General features: G+C 39.7%; 2 protein-coding genes across 8 annotated transcripts; both read left to right on the top strand.

Moving 5' to 3' along the window:
• The first annotated feature begins 388 nt into the window (after nt 1–388).
• ciz1b (cdkn1a interacting zinc finger protein 1b) lies at nt 389–8,395 on the top strand. Of its 7 annotated transcripts, none has more exons than XM_020649771.3 (14): nt 389–471; nt 934–995; nt 1,514–1,604; nt 1,778–1,926; nt 2,371–2,456; nt 2,909–2,985; nt 3,087–3,221; nt 3,399–3,493; nt 3,572–3,665; nt 4,052–4,156; nt 4,433–4,630; nt 5,094–5,148; nt 6,040–6,161; nt 7,706–8,395. In XM_020649771.3, exons 2-14 carry the CDS (start codon nt 967–969, stop codon nt 7,757–7,759), a joined length of 1,290 nt encoding a protein of 429 aa, XP_020505427.2. In that variant the 5' UTR covers nt 389–471; nt 934–966; the 3' UTR covers nt 7,760–8,395. The 7 variants fall into 7 exon arrangements, with proteins under 7 accessions (XP_020505427.2, XP_065822348.1, XP_065822337.1 ...); XM_065966276.1 differs by having other exon boundaries at nt 390–471; nt 1,517–1,600; nt 3,081–3,221; XM_065966265.1 differs by having other exon boundaries at nt 390–471; nt 1,514–1,600; nt 3,081–3,221.
• Nucleotides 8,396–8,506: 111 nt separating this feature from the next.
• Nucleotides 8,507–15,329, top strand: surf4l (surfeit 4, like). Its single transcript, XM_020649730.2, has 6 exons — nt 8,507–8,689; nt 11,576–11,762; nt 11,855–11,931; nt 12,507–12,550; nt 12,956–13,145; nt 13,409–15,329. The coding sequence occupies exons 1-6, from the start codon at nt 8,642–8,644 to the stop codon at nt 13,673–13,675; spliced, it is 813 nt and encodes a 270-aa protein (XP_020505386.1). The 5' UTR covers nt 8,507–8,641; the 3' UTR covers nt 13,676–15,329.
• Nucleotides 15,330–18,827: the final 3,498 nt, after the last annotated feature.

Genomic DNA, 18,827 nt, shown 5'->3' with positions numbered 1-18,827 from the left:
ATACAAAAATATTGATACACTGAACAAAAAACATGGATTAATATAACAGACATGTTTTCTAAAGCCTCTAGCACTCAGAACTGTTGAGCAAGGCACTGTGTCGTTGTGTCCTGGGTCTTCTGAGTTTGTGCTCAGTCCTAATAAAAGTTAAATAAAGCCATGCACATCTTAAATTCACACAAACTACTTAGTAGTAAAATATTAAACTATAAATTATAACTACCATGAGGTTTTGGAACTGCTGTGGGTTCAAGGGTGATGCTTTACCTGTTCGGGTTGAGATAATATATTGAACAAATGTGTTATTATTATTATTTACAGTCAATGTTTGAGAGGAGACATTTCAGTTTCTTGGACGGCTGCAATATCTCCCCCCAGCCGCCAGGGGGGGAAAGAGCAGCTCACACACAAACAACGAGTCAGTCTTGTTTACATTTAGCTGAGTTAGCCTGGGCTCCTGTGAGCGGTAAGGTGAGTAAATGTGATAAAATTAAATAATATATCTCAGTCATGACAGACAGCAAAGATATGTAAAATTCGGCTGATACATAAAGCACCAGGACTTCTTAGTTTGTACCATAGACTTTTGCCATGTAGCCTATTTAGTCGTAGTTCATATAGGTATGAACGAGCCTTCTGTTGTGTACCAATAAGATAGATGCTATGGAGTGTGGTTAACATTTTAAAACACACATTTTTAGACTAATCACAGCTACAAACATTTTCTAAGGTGGGGTGGTGTTTCTGAATACACTAGACAAGAGTGGCTCAACTTAACATTCTCAAAAGGGGAAGAAGGAAAAGTAACAGATATCTAAATTGGAGTAACTACCTGGTGTTTGTTTTTATTTATACCTTTTGCTGAATACGTTTCAGAGTCTTGACTTTGAAATAAATGAAGAAATTAATAATTTTACCATCATTTCTGCTCAGTGTTTGTGCAAATCAACGAATCCAGCCTTCAACATGGTGAAACAGCAGAAGAGAACTGAGAGGTAAGAGGAAAGGACATGAGGTAGGAACATGTAGTCACAGCTTTGTTGGGTTACAGCACACCAGTAGAATAAAACAAATAATGAGTGGATATGATCAGTCATGACATGCCGGTAACTCAGAGATCAATGAATTTGGTTGTCTGTGAAGTTAGTAAAAACTAGTGTTTTGATAAAAGTTGGAATCTGCTCTACAAAATCATACAGTTAAAAACTGAATATTGTAAACTCATATAGTATGTTTTGTTACAAAGTAAGCTACCCAGGAGTAATTCAACTAAGTCGACTCCACCCACTGCAACATGAAATAAATAAACACATATTAGCTGTATCACTTCAATCGTTATAATAACTATTTCATAATTTCATGCAATATTTACATCATTATAGTTGAGGAGTTCTTTACTTTTGGCACTTTATTTGTATCTTCATATAGGGTTAAGTTTTAGTTTCAACGCCGATTCACTGGACATAACAATGAATCCCTTGATATCAGATGTGCTCCTCATTGTTTTCTCCAGCAGGTGTCTTGTACCTGCTGCAATGAGCAATGTGACACAGGTTCAATTCCCTGTCGGCCCTGCGCAGAGGAGACCGCCTACGACTCAGCAAGTAGACATAAACAAACTCACCCCCTTTCTACACGCACACACACACACACACACACACACACACACACACACACACACACACACACACACACACAGACAGACACACACACACTTGCACCCTTTCTGCTGTCTTGGATCCAGTTTGTTTTTATTTATTTTATTTTATTTTTTCAGGTTTCAGGCAGGAAGTGGGCAAGTTCAGGAATGTGGAAAGCTGACAGCAGGACGAGCAATAGCTCTACCACCACAGAAGATGACAGTGAAGACCCGGGACCAGATGGAGATTCAGGAGGGATGGAGTCAAAGAGGGCGAGACTTGACAGGTCAGTGATGTGATGAGGTCACAGATTCTATACTGAAACACAGCTGGCAGTGCCCTCTAGAGGTGACAGTATGAATCTGCCGGTTTCTCGCTTAATAAAATAAAGGTTTCGAAAGGATCGATCAGTCCACTCATGTACTGACTGTAGATGAGATCTTAGAGATTTCACAGCGGTTAAAGTAGTAAAACCAGAATGTAAAAAACATCTGTACCATAAACAGTCCAAATGTATTTAAAGCACAAGATCAACAACATCAAAGTACAAAGTACATAAAATGTATTAAACAGAAAGTGCAGGATAATGTATCTAACATGTTTGGGTTATGATTACTGCTGGATTTATTTTTTCATCACTTTAATGTTTTAATAATCTCAACTGTGTGAAAACTGTTAAACTCTGATTAAAATACAAATGTTTTATCAAACTGACTTTGTGTTTCCACAGACCTCAGGATAGCGAAGCTGTGACCAGTAAAGAGAAAGTCCCTGGGTCAAATTGCGAAACAGGAAGTGAGAGCAGCTACACACAAGGTACTTAAGGAAGATTGTGAAGACCGGATGCAAAACTCCGCTGTCACAGCAGACATATGCACCATGCAGCTATGAGTAAAGGCACAGATTCAGTTGAGGTACTCTGTTGCTCTCTGGATTTGATTTGAAGTTGAAGTCATAGTGTTGGTATTATGGACTGATAATAAGAAGTACCTTAATGTTTCTTTTCTAGTCTTACCTTCTTGCGACAATGTTGTCACCTAAATACAGTTATGATTTTTTTGAAGTTGAGTTGTATGATGTGCCTGTCAATAGTAGTGTATTAGCCACAGGAGAACCCTGTCAGCATTGCCCCTTTATTGAGAAGCAGGTTGGAGTGCCGGCACAGAAGCCAGGCTACAATCCCCTGCAGACGGGGTCATATGTCTATACTTAGACACTTAGTGTGTGTGTGTGTGTGTGTGTGTGTGCGCGCGCGCTTGTGTTTTCAGATGGTGTTTTGTTGAGGCCTGCTCATTCAGGCCAGCAGGGGTCTGCAGAGCTGAGTGAGGACAGCAGAGCAGCAGAGGTAATTAAACATGTCCAACACCACAGTGTTAGTTTTCTTTATGTACTATGACCTCACTCATGATTGGTGTGTGTGTGATTGGTTGTGTGTGTCAGCTGCAGAGTTTGGCCTCTCTGAAGGTCACCATCCAGCAGAGCAGTGAGAGCAGAGAGTTCGGACAGACAGACAGGATGGCTGACAGGCAATCAGGCGGACTCCACTGTCATGTGTGCAGCCTTACATGTCGCACTGTGCAGGTAAGAACTCAACTGCACAGAATGAGAAAATATCTCCACAGATGATCTGCAGCAGAACATGGTAGAATGATCCATATTGTGGTCTGTTGTACTCCTGCATTAAGTTGTTTATGTTCACAAATTGTGTGTGTGTGTTTGTGTTTTGTGTGTTGATGTGTTTGTCTGTGTGTTGTGCAGGCATTTCAGGAACACATGGCAGCATCAGAACACTTGAAGAAAATGATGGAGATCACTCACTCCATCTGCCTCAACACACACACACTCCAGGACAGGTAAACACACACATGAAAACACACACAGAAACACGAACACAATTTGTAAGCGGACTCAGTTCATGCTTTGTCTTCCAGGGGACGGCAACCTGACACACAGTGCTGGTGTGACACCTGTCAGACTCACTTCAGCGGTGATGTCATCATCCATCGGCGGACGAAACAACACAAGGTGGGAGAAAACACTGTTTTCTAATATAAATAATCATTTCAATGCACATAATCAATGCATTTTACCTGCCTGATTACATACAAGACTATGGCCTCAGGGAGTCCTGGTTTTTATTGGACAGAGGATTTATCAGGTAACTCTGCTGCTCAATGGTTTGTGGTTAAGTCACTAAAGAAGCAAACTGCAAATTTCCTGCCGGATAAAACTTTTTTCTTTTCCTGGATAAAACTTTTTTCTTTTCCTGGATAAAATGCTACTTTGATCGCACTGTAGTAAACTCTTCTAGTGAAGGGCACGACTGTTATCTTTCACCACAAATAGAGTAACAAACAAACGTAAACAAATGAATTAGCAGGTTTATGAACGACTCTACTCTCTCTCTCCAGATGTGTAAGCAGCTGTGTCGTCCCTTCTGTCCCGTTTGTAAACGTCACTTCCGGACTCCCAGGAAGTTTGTGGAGCACATGAAGTCTGCGGAACACAAACAGCAGGTGAGAAGGGGGCACCGCTCAAATAATTCATATTTCCAGCTATGCAAGAAAGACTGACTGAACGGTGTATGACCTTGTGTACTAATTCTAATATGCAATATTCAGGCATTTATGCTTATATTTTCATGTATGCTATTTACAGACCTAGTTTTCAGCATTAACTGTGTTACATTTTGTAGTGTAATTTACTTCTTTTACACATTTATCTTCTGTATGTTCCCCCACATAATTGTAATTTTAATTTTGCAAACAATTTGGTTCTGTGTCTTGTTCCAGGTGCAGCTAGAGGAAGCTCATGAGGAGGAGCTGATCATAGTGGATGCTGTTGGCTGCTTTAAGGGAGAAGAAGAAGAGGAGGAGGAAGAAGAAGAAGAAGAAGAAGAAGAAGAAGAAGAAGAAGAAATTGAAGCAGCTGATGTAGAGGATGTCGAGGACGACGTAGGAAAGGAAGAAGCAAAGGAGGAAGCGTCCGAGGTAAATGCCCCTTACCTACTGCGTGATAATGTTCAGTGTTTGATTCTACAACCAGCTACCGATGAAGCTACAACCAGCACAAAACAAACAAACTGTGAGTTCTTCACATCCCTGCATGTAGTTGTCCATTTCTACTGTTCATTCATGTGTTTAGGCACAGTAACGTCTATTTAAACAGTGAATTGTCTCTAAACAAACAAGTAACTTTAATATCTGTATTGCTGAGCCCTGAGTTGTACAGAGTCCAATGCATTGAACAGGTTCCTGAACTCATCATTCTTCTTTCAAGAAATATTCTCTATTAAATTGTGAGCTGCCCAAGCCTTGTTTAGATTAGGTTAGAACAGCTGCATCATACTAAAAGGAAACATATAATCATTCGGAAAGTGTTAAGAAAACATTTTTGAAGGATCTCACTTTGTGTTTTTGTGTGTGTGTGTGTGTGTGTGTGTGTGTGTAACAGGTAGTGGACACACAGGAACCAGACAGGGTGGAATATGATCCCCACACCACATATGGTAAGTTTCTGTGGTTATTGCAGTAACTTTTAATGCTGCATGTATATGACGGCTCTTTGCTGAACTGTGGACGTTTGTTTCCCTGGTCTGAGTCACCCAGAGCCAGACTTTAATCAACACTTTATTTAAGCCTTGTACCAGTGAACACGCAAGGTCAATCAATACACAAAGTCATAACAAATATTCTCTCAAGACACAGGTGTGTCTGTTCTGTATACAACATGAAGATAATCTCAGTGACGTCACCCATTGGTTTCTGAAGAGGCTTTGGACGCCGTCCTCGTAATAGAAATCCTGACTCTGCCTAACTTTCTTGTATCAGACAAAGAGGTGCAGTTGAGGCTTAAGCCTTCTGGCAGCTACACTCTGTCAGCCAAATCATACACGCCCATAATACCTTAAATGTATGAAAATCTCGTATCCTTGATCCTTGGAGTTAGCTTCAAGTGGACACTCAAGGAAATTTGCTCTGAGCATTGGCTTCATTTTTTAACACCAGATGTTGCTGCTTGAGTATGACTTCAATAATAATGCTGAACCAAGAAAAACAACAACGAATAAGGACAGTCACTCATTAGGGTTAGTGTAAAGCTGAAGCAGTCACAACATTGATCGTCCTGTTGATCGTTTGGAAGGGAACTTCAAGAGGCAAGCCCTGGCATTTAATGTATAAAGTTAATATATATTCTCTTTTTTCATTTCTGTTTCATTTATAAATGATGACGCTTAGAGTATTGCTGACAACTACCTTTCTGTTTTATAGCCTATTTCATGAGTAATTGTAATGCACCTTTATACACAGACAAATTCCCTGTATGTGAAAACCTAGTGGGCATTAAACCTGATTCTGAAATTAAAAAGATAAAAATGTGTATCTTTGTGTCTCTTCAGGAAGTAGTTTTGTGGTTCCTGTTTCTGGCTTCCTTTGTCGGCTCTGTAACAAGTTCTTCTACAGAGAGACGACAGCGCGACACACACACTGCAGGACGCACACACACTACCTCAACCTGCAGGTAACACATCCTCGTACACACAAACACTAAACCGTTACTAACCATCACAACTAATGGAGCTGGAGTTAGTTAGCTTGGACTAATGCACTCAAGGCGCTTCACTGCTGAGGAGTCCCTCAGGGGATGTTACTTTTTAAAAGTTGATAGCTTTCCAGATGTACCAGATGTGCCTTTAAATTGATTTGATCATTAAATCAAAGCAGGTTACATACCTAACTGAGGTAACTATAATTAGCATGCTATTACCTGAGCTTTTTGTAGTGAGGTTTAAAAGGGTTCCATGGAGAACCATTGAAAAATCTGACCTAAAAAAACATTATGCTTATTATTTTGTTAAATGAGTAAATCGGGGCAGTCAGCTTCACATACTCTCCTGTCATTATAAACTCTAAAGCCCTTTTCAGAGTGTGATTATGCAACAGCCCCATAAAGAGGCTCCGCAGTCATTATGTCGCTCTACGTTCATATTGATTGTAACATTGGTGTCCAAGTCTGTGAATTCAGACTGCGTTACGGCATTGAGGAAGCAGGACATGTAGAGAAACAGGTGGAGCTCAACATCCTCGCATGTTCAGACGTGCACACACAAAGAGGGCCCCGCCAATACTGCTTGCCGGTCCTGTCTCGCCATCTCCCTCGATGTAACGCCTCTGTTACGTCCTTCAATGGCGATACAGAGGTGGGATCACTTCGTCCCTCCATTACACCATGGCAGAATTGAACTATGAAAGGGCTATAGTGAAGATGAGACAGCACAGGGGCGTAGATATGCCTTGAACAGGCGGACTAAATAGGGCTTATAAATTCTAGCTGCTGTCATAGTGAGTGTAATTACATTAGGCTGTTTGAATGAATTCATGTAAGAGAAATACCAACAGTGGAAACTTTTGTCTATCATTGTTTCAGAGAGGAACGAGCACCAATTAAGATCTAGCGCTCAGTACTCATCCTTAGTGAGGCCTGAGAGAAAAAGTTCTCCGTTTTTTATTCTCAGAAATGAAAGAGATCAAACACAGTGAAACTGATTTATTTTTGTGTGCAGGCATTAAACATAACATGCATTAAACATAACATGCATTAAACATAACATGCGTTAACAAAGATATATAAAACTTCCTGTCTACATGGTTGATTTCACAGGGCATTTCTTTTTAGCCTGAGTGCAAGGATTGGAAAAAAAATTGTACTTGATTCTTTAATGTTGTACTCATTTTAAGAAGTTTCTGGAGTTGAATTTTGTAATGTTTCCCCTGTCACCAAATTTTCTGGAGTTAAAATCTGCACAGACGAACTTCAACCCGTAAGGGAGCTTTATCTTTTAGGGGACAGTAAGGAATCTTCAGCCACATTAGGCTATGTTTGGATGGATTCATGTCAGAGAAATACAGTGGCACCTTTTGCCTATCATTATTTCATTTGATAGGAAAGGAACCAGCACCATTAAAGACCTTGTCCTCTGGACTTTTTTTGAAAGAGAGCATGCAACAAAACACACAGTTAAAAAAAAAAATCATATTCCATTGTTTTATGTTGTTTTGTTTCAGAGTCACAGAACTCAGAGGACACATGAAGATAAAGAAAGATCTGCTCTGACCTGACATGCTCACCGTGTATGCAATGCAGCTGTAAATTCAGGTTATGGACTGATGATGACACCATCCTGCTCTCTGGTGGTGTTTGGCAAAGATGGGCTCCCTTCTTATATACCTGCTCTGCTCAGAGCTTCAACACTGATGCTTGTGGTAACAAAAAAACAGTTAAAGGATGAATAAATGGGTCAGTATGCGCCCAGCTAAAACAGCTGTGTGTTCCTCCTGCTTCATCACTGACATCTGGTGTCTGTTAAACCAACTGCAGCTTGAAAAATGATGTGGTTCCCTTTAATTTGTCATTTTCCTTCAAGAAGGAAATCCTTCAAGGTTCTGTTTTTTGGTTAAAAAAATAAGTTAACATTTACAAATTAACTTCTTTAACTTATTCTGTAAATATGTTTTTTAATACAAAGAATAATATAGATTAGTCTTTCTGAATCCTTTGTATATTTCTTACGCCTTGGATTACTATTCATACACCTGATGAATGATGCAGGGACAGGGGTGCCTACATATTTACAGTCTAAACTACATACATACATTTCTCTCCATAAAAGAATATATACTGAAGCACAAACGTCAAGTTGTCTGTTACTTCTTTTATTGTGTTTTAAACTAAATAAAATATTTGTTGTATCTCTGGAGGAGGTTACAGGTCATTAAGTCATAACTTAGCTTGTTTAAATCACTTGGACACTCTCAGTCAACGTGGCATGTGTCGACCTGTCCCCTCCACGGGGGGCGCTGTGTCGCACAGCGCAGAGGATTGTGGGTCGGAGGAGGCAGCAGAGAAGCGTCATTATCACTACTACGGGACTGACGGCGGAATCCTTCCTGAGCTGCAAGCCTTTTCTCCGCACTGAAGTGCCTTAAAAAGTGGAGGGAGCGATGGCACACGGAGACCTGATGAGCCAAGCGGAGGACGTAGCGGACCAGGTGAGCTCCTCAGCCGGCCACAGTCAGGGCTGACACCCCGGCAGACAGCTCTCGTCCGGATATTTTCCGCGCCCTCCGAATTCCAGGATTATATCTTAAGTTTTATAAAGCTTAGTTCAACGCACTTCTCATTAAGCATCAATGTATGCCATTATATTCGCCATGCACAATATATAACCAAGCTTTGTTGTAGTCCAGATGAACTTTCAGCAGCGTTTAGGTGGAGGCAGACTTTGGGTGTTGCTTCTAAGTCTGTCAAAGTGAAGTCTTGTGCGCCAACATCTGTATCATGGAGAAGCAGATGAGGAACATAGCCTAAGGGTGAAATCAGATTTGTGAATAGTAATTTAGTCCGGCCGAAAGGAGGACTAAATCCTTATTTTGTACCTCGGATCTTCTGTTATTTGTTAGCTGTGAATGTATGTCTGAAGTGAGATACATCTTTAAATTGACAGATTTTCTAAACGGAGTCCGGTGTGTGTAATATAAAAACAATAAGTCAACGATTCCAGATGTTGCTTGCTGTTATAATGATGATTTATATACGTGACTTGTTAATAAAAACGTGCACTGTGACTTTAAAACTTGAACCCCTTTCCTAATGTTGCAACAGGAAGGTTTAGTAACGATGATGCACTCTTGGAAACTGCGGAAATGAGACGCGATGTGAAACTCTGCTGTTCAATTAATCTGCTGAAACATCGAGTACATCCTCGTTGAATTCACCTAGAGCTGCAGTAATCTTCAAACCACACTACATGTTTGTTTTTCGCTGGTTTCATTTGAGGAGCTTGACACAGATGCAGCTTGACGCCGCCGCCTGGCTGCCACATACACAGTCTGATGATGACGATGGTGAGGCTGGTATTCTCCCCAGCTCATTCAAAACTAAGGCAATGCGAGTCTGTGCCATATGATGAATATACTAAAAATGTGACAAATGCACTCACAACTACACAGAGCCACAAAGTGATGCTTTCATAGTGCTTGTTATGTCTAACAAAAAGTCAGAAGTTGTTCAAAGCAAGCATTACTGTGAAAGATGATCTCCATGTCAATCACAAAATGTGATAATCAATACACATTGATACACATTTCACCCTTAGGCTATGTTCCTCATCTGCTTCTCCATGATACAGATGTTGGCGCACAAGACTTAACTCTGTCTTTTTTTTTTTTTTTACTGTTTGGTCATTCAGTTTAATACAATCAGTAAAAAACGTAAAACTCAGTCAGTCAGGACATTTGGTCTTTTTTTTTTCCGTATTCCATGTTTTCACATTTCCAGACCATGTACTGTAAATATTAATGGACCTATATTAAGTGACGTCACCCATTGGCTACTAAATGGGGATTTGGGCGACCATCGATGGTGGTCGCTATGCTGGAAATGCTGTCTCACCTTAACTTTCAGTCAACCTAAGTAAGAGCAAGCTGGAGCTGTAGGGCGTGTTTTAAGCCTGTTGACAAACCGTTACATCGCACCCGCCCGTCATTCAGGTCACTTAAGCGCCTTATTGTGAATAACGTTTATCCTTCACCGCCCCCTTCTCCATACAGTGTGTGCTTATCAAGACATGAGCTAATCAGACCTATTTGTTTTTTTTAAACCAGGCTGTAAACATGTTAATATCTGCTGTAAAATCTCACTTTTTGAATTGGTTTGTATGTGACCTCCAGTGGGTCTGCAGCCAGCCTCAAGTAGACACTCAGCTAAGTGCACGTTTTCACACTTCCGCAGCGGCTTCATTTTTCAACACCTTGCTTGTTCCAAAACCTAAACACCATGAATGACTTAAATAGTGTCAGTAACTTTCTTTTTAATTTCAAGCTGACTCAATGAATCAAATCAAAGTATATTTTGCAAAGTCTTTCACATAAACCAGATGGTCGCGTGATTTTATGCTAACAGACCGACACTAGCAGGTCCCAAGTCATGATTTCATGCTTACAGACTGAGGCTAAAATTAACTCGCCTTTACCTGTGCTAAAATGCTGCGGCTAAAGCTGACAGCTCCTTGTTCAGACTGAGCAGAACGCAAGCTTATTGTTGGTCATTATTTCATGCTAGCGGTCTAAGGCAGCTTCTCAACTGGTGGGTCGCCATGGTGTGCCTGCATTTCTTTTTGTGTCAAAAGTATATGAAACGCTTTTTGAAACATGTTTGTTTTGTTTTGTTTCTTTGTTCTGTCACACAATTTTGTAGCCCCTGAGGTCCAAACTGCACATGTTTTCATGAAATTAAATCTGATCGGTTGAAAAATATCCCAAATTCCAGTCGCAATTTTTCATGTAGTTGATGGTGAACCACTGGTCTAAGGTTAATGCTGACCTCTCCCAGGTAGTGCCACAAAGCTAAATCTACGCCAACAGTTCTCAGTTCATGATGTTACACTTAGACTGTGGCTAAAGCTAACATATCACAGTTCATGATATAATGCCAAGGTTAAACCAAGGCACGGCGCCCTGGAAAGGTTCCAGGTTTTAATGACATTATGCTTACAAATTGATGCGAAAGCTAATTTGTCATAGATTATGTCAAAGTGCTTAGGTTACTTTAACAGGTCAGAGGAAGATGGCTAAAGCCAAATAGTCCCAAGTCATTGTATCATGGTAAAGTGTGAGGCTACAGCAAACAGGTCATGTCAGCTCTAGGATTACAGGCCCTGGGATATTATATCAGGCAAGCAGACTGACACGGGAGCTGGCTGGTGGAAAGAGTTCCCAGGAAAGATATCATGCTAGCAAATCCTGTGTATTGATTGGTTGAATTTCATCACTGCAGAGCTTACAGATAAAACCTAACGTACAGAAATGCCATTTCTTAAAACGCAAAGCTTAAGGAGGCTCAAACACTCTTGCTAAATTGTCCCTGTTTCATTGCAGTTCCTACGGGTCACCAAACACTACTTACCCCATGTGGCCCGGCTCTGCTTGGTCAGCACCTTCCTGGAGGACGGGGTGCGGATGTGGTTCCAGTGGGGGGAGCAGAGCGAGTACATTGATTCCACCTGGAACTGTGGAAGCTTCCTTGCCAACTTCTTCGTCCTGCTCAACCTGCTGGTACAACTTGGTAATAAATACATGTACTCGCACACACACAGATTTGTTTTTTTTCTGTACTTGTGAGGACCCTAACTGTCTAAATATATTTTTTTTCTGCAGGTGGCTGTCTGTTGGTCCTCAGTAGAAACTTTGTTCAGTATGCCTGCTTCTCTCTGTTTGGGATTATCGCTCTGCAGGTGAACACACACAAACGGTTTATACACTACAATTAAGAACTTCACTTTAATTAAATTGTATGATTATTTATCTTGTATTGTGCACTGACAAAAAGAGTCAGATTGTGCAGAAGTCTATGAAAAAATGAAGGATAGATTCATAGCAATGCATAGCCACCTGTTGTACAAATTCTTTCACTTCTGGTTAAACAAAAAGGTGACGACAAAAATACTGAAGATCCAGGCTTGTAAAAATTAGTAACCCTGACATGCCAGTAACTACAGTATGTCCTCTTATCATGAACAGTCTATGGTATGAAGACTAATAAAAGCTTTTATTATTTTCAAATGTGCTGATGTGGGACAATATTGTCTCTGGTAACACATTTGAAAACCAGATATGACAACCTAGTCAGATAAATAGAACAAAAAAGAGTAAATTTATTTCAACTCTGTCAGCTCTTATACATACACTTTTTTCCTGTTACTAGTACTAGTACTAGTTAGTAGTGTTATACTGTGATTTATTTCTCCTGTACTGCCTGGAAACACAGAATACCGTATGTGTGCTCTTGAACTTGTATATCTCTCTGCAGACGGTGGCTTACAGCATCCTGTGGGACCCAAAGTTCCTTATGAGGTTAGTCTCTGACTTCTCTCTGACTTTTGATCATGTCCACTCTGCACACTTCAGAAGAATATAGATCTCTAGATGTGCTATCTGTTTGTTCTTTAAGTTTTATTTTCAGCAGGATCTCATTCTGATGTCTGGAGTTTTAAAATCTCTCCTGAAATGTGACTCATAAGTTCAGTCACTGTCTTGTCAAAGAAAACATTCATGTTTCTATCCAGATAAAGGCTGATCATCAGCAGCAAATATTTATGCAGGTTTTTTGGAATTTCACGACTCTTTATCTTTAAATTTCACTTTCTAAACTGTGTATTGTACATGAGCTAGATAAATCTGTTGGATACAAAAATATACCAAAAGAAGATCCTTCTTATGCATTTTAAGAGACCTCTTCCTCCTCTTCCTCTCTTTCAGGAACCTCGCGTTGAACGGAGGCCTACTCCTCCTCCTGGCAGAGTGCCGGGGGGAGGCTCGCAGCGTGTTTGCAGGAGTTCCTTCTCTCGGTCAGCAGAGTTCTCCAAAGAATCTCCTGCAGCTTGGAGGTCGTGTTCTCCTCGTCCTCATGTTCATGACGCTGCTGCACTTTGACCTCAGCCTGATCAGTGTGAGTGTGACACATCCAAACACACATAAATTAATATAGACATATACTCAGTTCATAGAGTCTGGATAAGGACTGTTATTTTAGCAGGATTGAGCATGAGAAGGATATCATGAAATCTAATAATAGGCTGTCGTCTAGCAGCAGAGTTAAAAAATTCAGAGCATCCTTGAACACACCACTTTTTGTCAGAACTCAGATCCTGAACTGTTCTGTTCCAGCCGTGTGTGAGTCCTCATTCCGTCTTGTGCTGCTCTTGTGTCCAGGTCCTGCAGAACCTGGTGGGCACGGCGCTCATCGTGCTTGTGGCGGTGGGCTTTAAGACGAAGCTGGCGGCTCTGACTCTGTCCATCTGGCTGCTCTGCATCAACTTCACCTTTAACACTTTCTGGAGCATTCCTTCATACAAACCCAGTCACGATTTCCTCAAATACGACTTCTTCCAGACCACGTCGGTGATCGGAGGCTTGCTTCTGGTGGTGGCAATGGGACCTGGGGGGGTCAGCATGGATGAGAAGAAGAAGGAGTGGTGAGGAAGATCTGTGGGGGGGGGGGGTGTGTTGAAGCTGATTCTCAATGGACAAAAAAGAACTGATGCTTAAAAAGGAGAGGAAGAGGGATAAGAAAATATGGATAATATATTTAATTTGACAGAAAGAAATACTTAAACTTTCAAATCAAACAAAATTATGTTTAGAAATGTATCTTTAAAGATAATGAAGAATTATTAGGTTTAAATCCACTAGTAGAGCGTCCTTATACAGGACTCAAAGACACTTGGTTGTGTAGCTTTTAATTGGAACGTGGATATTTGAACTGTTACGACGACTACATCTTCCACAAAATTGTTGTCAAAACATTATCAGAAAAGAGAATAAGTAGATCACAGAGAAAGCAGAGTCTTCGCCTTTAAGATCAGTGACTTTGTGGTTTGTTATGTGAAGTGAGTCTCGTGTGAGGATGCACAGCAGACGAAGTGAAGCATATGTTTTCAGTGAGTTGGTAAGTTACAGCAGTTTGTAGAAAGTGTCCTGAGAAACTCAGGTTCCAGTTCAGCGTTTGTGATAAGGGTCTTGTGTTGTGTTTACTACACTGAGTGCATAAAAACACGTTTTGTGTAGGGGATAAGCAGACACTGTTTTTTTATAGCAGGAACAAACCCAAACAGGACGAGGTATAGTTGTCTGGAAAATATTTTATCGATTTAGAAATTTTCTTTCACCGAAATAGTCTGTTAGATTCTACAGTTGGAATAGCAGCAGAAAACTCTGCAGCCTTTTTTTTAGATGAGTCTACTGTGCTGTTATCATTTACATGGATTTACCAGATTTTATTGCTGCTGATTGTTGTAATGGATAAAGTCCTCAAGAGACTGTGATCAGAACTGTTTCTGTAGTGACTGTCACTCACTGAAGACCATAAAATGCTGTAATTGATCCAACTCGACCACTCTTTACTAGTTTGTTAGTAAGCTATAGCAGCTACAAGCCAGGTAGAGACAACACATCAGCCGTAAATAACCAGGGCCCAGAAGTTCATAGTACTTTTCAAGGGGCTCCAATCTGGAAATGCTGCAGTTTTAAGTATCACTCAAGGTTTTATTCATTGAACTGGCCTGTTTTTGCTCTACGAATCCAAGCTCATCTAGAAATTACACATACCTCTATTTATCTCAATTCTTCCTTCCTGCTTCTTCTGGGACCTCATAGCCACCACCAGAGACTCTGAGAGTCACATGATGTGTGTGTGTTGTATAAATGCTGCTGTCCTCATATTTGTACTGCCAGGTGAGATTTTAACACATAGAATACCTGTTTCTGTTTGTTTTTTAATCAGCTGCCTTCCTCACCTCTGATGTTTCAGATGGAAAATCATTTTTTTTTTTTACATTCTGTAATGCCTGGAACTTCAAGCAGATGGAGCTGTTCAGCTACAGCACACACTGCGACACATTTATACTGTTTTACTTTCATAAAGATCTTTGTCTCTCAGTGTGAAACTCACAAAAGAGGCACACCCTCCGCTGGGCTATGCGTGTGTGTTTGTGTGTGTGTGTGTGTGTGTGTGTGTGTGTGTGTGTTTGTGACTCTTTTGTCTCTGAGTATCGATAAAGTTGTGAGAAAGTGAAATAATTTTCTATCATGTGTTTTTATAGAAGATGTAAAATAAATCAGTCCAGCATTGTGATGCTTTTTTTGTTTCTGTTTTTGTTCACTGTCAATACGGAAGTGTCTATATTAAGGCTACAGTCCATTTTGAAATACATGTTTTCGTGTGCGTGTGTGCGTGTGTGCGTGTGTGTGTGTGTGTGTGTGTGTGTGTGTGTGTGCGTGTAAGCAAGAAATAATCACTACTCATTAGATTGTAATGGAACTTTTAGGTCAGTGAACAATCTGAATACCACTATAACCCCCCCTTTGACTCTCAAACTTAAAAAAACATTTTCCTCAGGACAGTCGTCATTATTAGACTCTGGACAAATATGACTATAATGGGACTGTTAAAGTTTTTATATTAATGGCTCCATATAGGGAAGGCATGGATGAGAGCTCAGAGAGAGCAGCAGAGGAGCTATTACTCTTAAGGGATGGACTGATACAAAACAGGTACCGGTTATGTCTTCAGAAGAAACCATCACAGTGAATTACAGTATGCAAAACAAAAATGTTTCATACAAGAGGAGATGCTTATCAGCCACATTTTAATCTTTTGTTTTCTTCCTCTTTAGTTATTTTTGTTGACCAATACCCTTGCTCTGAGGAGTACAAGTGTCTTCATTACACATCACAGGAAAACGAGATCAGAACATGTGGCAGAGACAGACTTCAGCTTGTCTAAAAGTGCCAAAGAAGAAGAAATCATGTAGTTTCGGTTAGTGTTAGCCTCGACCCTCAGAAAGATTACAGCTGGTGCTATTCTGCAGGACACTCATACACGTACAGAGACTACAATAACACCCACGCAGTGACCCATGCGTCTGTCCAGGTCCTCTAATAACCTGCAGACTGCAGCCAAGGGCAGCACCTGAACACCACACACACACACATACACACGCTCAGACACAAACTATAAAAACATACAAAGTCCAGTTATGACTTATTGATTTCTCCAAAAGCATCAGCTGTAACTGTCAGACTGCATAGTTCAGTGCGCAAATGTGAAGGTCTTGCTTCTGTACGACCGCTGCCTCTTCCTCCTCCTCCTTCAATGCTGCTCCACACTAGATGATATATAAACTGATTTACATTAATCCAAACAAAATTGCCATTATTCACTAATTTACCATCATAAGAGCAGAAGATGTGGCAGAGATCACACAGTCCTCAATCCAGCGATGTGCATTCACACATGGAGACAAACAAGGAAGATGTGGAGCATGAAGAAGAGGACTGTCTGACTATCTGGAGCTGCATTATTACTCAAAATGAAAAACAAATATATAGCAATTTACCATGACATTTGGAACATCTCAAATATCATACATGGAGCTAGAAAAGTGAAATTCTGCCAAGTCCAAGCAGCATGCATCAAACTTAATAAGCCATCAGATTATCAAAAGTAACACATCAATAAAATGTAAAACCCATGCGATTAATGATAACCATAGAAATAAATCAGTGAACCAAACAAAATGAACGGCAAATAAGTTATTAAGGTGAATGTTCTTCAGGTTCCTCACTTGATGGCGCTAATGTTGTGTCTGTTCATCAGAATGACAAACTCCCACTGACTGAGCTGAGTCTGAGATCTGCACCAGACACTGAGTTTGAAGGACACCAGGAAACATAAAAACATGTTGCCATTTATAAAACATTTCCCTGAAAGAATACGACATTTGCATGGATATATTAGTATTTCACATTATTACCTAATAATAAGAGGAAATGTATTATGATGTATGTTTTTATTATAAGATTAGAAAATTAGAAAACTTTATTAATCCCCAGCGGGGAAACTCATTTGACACCTGGTCAATTCATAGACACAACAAACAATATGGACAGTACAATCACATTACTGAACAAGTAAATAAATCACAAACACCATTGAAACCATGTGAGACATAATTAACAGCCTTCAATCAGAGCCACAACTAAAAATGTTACTAAGTGCTTTTAAGCATTTTGATTTATGTCTTCTCTTCTCTCTGAGGTATCTTTGTGAGGTCTGTATGATTTCTAAAAAGTAACAGCACTTAAAAAAAGAAGAAGAATGTAACTAACAGCACTTGCGATTCCACTCTTACATTTCTGTTTGGACGAAAAATATTTCAACTAACAGATGAGGATGGAAAATTGAAGTATTAAAGTATAAAACTCTATAAATTGAATATGTTATTCTTTCATTAAAATCTAAATATTTTAGATTATTGAAGCATTTCATCTTAAAACGCTCTGTAAATAAACTATTATTATTATTATTATTATTATTAGTATAATCATTATTATTGTTATTATAATTATTGTAACCAAATTACCAAATGTGGGATTTAAAATGTTAACATTAGCTAGTATGCTACATGGTGATGAATAAATAACTTTTCTGTGTGTGTGTGTGTGTGTGTGTGTGTGTGTGTGTGTGTGTGTGTGTGTGTGTGTGTGTGTGCGTGTGCGTGTGCGTGTGCGTGTGCGTGTGCGTGTGTGTGAGTATTGAGTTGTGTTTTGTTTAATTCGGGATGGGAAACACTGAGAATTGTAATGACATCTTCTAGGAGAGAAGTCTCAGTGCATTTATGATTTCTTCTGTTTTGATTAATTGACAGAAAGATGCTGAGATGATTAATTTAAAAACATCTTCAACTTAAAGTGAAAACATCTCTAACCCCATTCAAAATTAAAGACAAACAAAGAGTAAGGCTGTGCATGTTCAGGGACACACCTGTGTGTGTGTGTGAGTGTTTTATAAGCACTATCCGAGGTGAAATGTTAAAAGCATCAGAGTTTTCAGGATTTAGCCTGAGCTGTTTGCTCTGTGTTTGAATAGATACTTTGATTTCCAAGAAGACTTTGTGATTTTTTACAACTATAAAAAAAAAGTCCATCAGTAAATGCTGTTCAGAGATGAGCGTGTGATATTACTATGCTTGATGCTGCATTGACAGGGTTTCAAGCAGACAGAGAACATGCTGAACAGCACGAGGAGAGCAACAAACAGTTTGCCAGGATGGTGGGAAACAAAAGCAAAGAGCCGTTGTGTGACAATATATATGTTATGATGACATGTCAAGTATTTGATTAAATAAACTCCATCTAAGATTTTTATATCTAGATAATATTTCATGTAATTATGTAAGGGATTGTAACCAAAAGTAGCCAATCATTTTAATGCAACGACAAAGTAAGGATACTCCCAAGTGTGGTCCCTTTTTTACACTTTTCCAGCATATCTCTCCTTTTGCATTGGCCTGAGTAATCTGGAGTGTTTTCTAATCAGACATTCTTAAACACATTGCAAAAATGTACATTATAAAACTCTTAAGTGTAGACATTTAGCACACTGTTATATGATCTAAAATACACAACCTGATGACCCTTTTTTCATTTTCTACAATTATTTTCTTTATATGTGTAGTTGTATAATCAGTAGGCCTATCTGCTGAAGTAGGAGTTCAGACTGTCATGTTTTTGTACTGAGAGATAATCAAGATGCTCCATTAAGAGTCTAAACTCTCTCTGATGCTTTTAT

The sequence above is a fragment of the Labrus bergylta genome, chromosome 2, assembly GCF_963930695.1.
Source record: "Labrus bergylta chromosome 2, fLabBer1.1, whole genome shotgun sequence".
Classification (NCBI taxonomy): Eukaryota; Metazoa; Chordata; class Actinopteri; order Labriformes; family Labridae; genus Labrus; species Labrus bergylta.
This window is presented reverse-complemented; position numbering and strand designations above follow the sequence as displayed.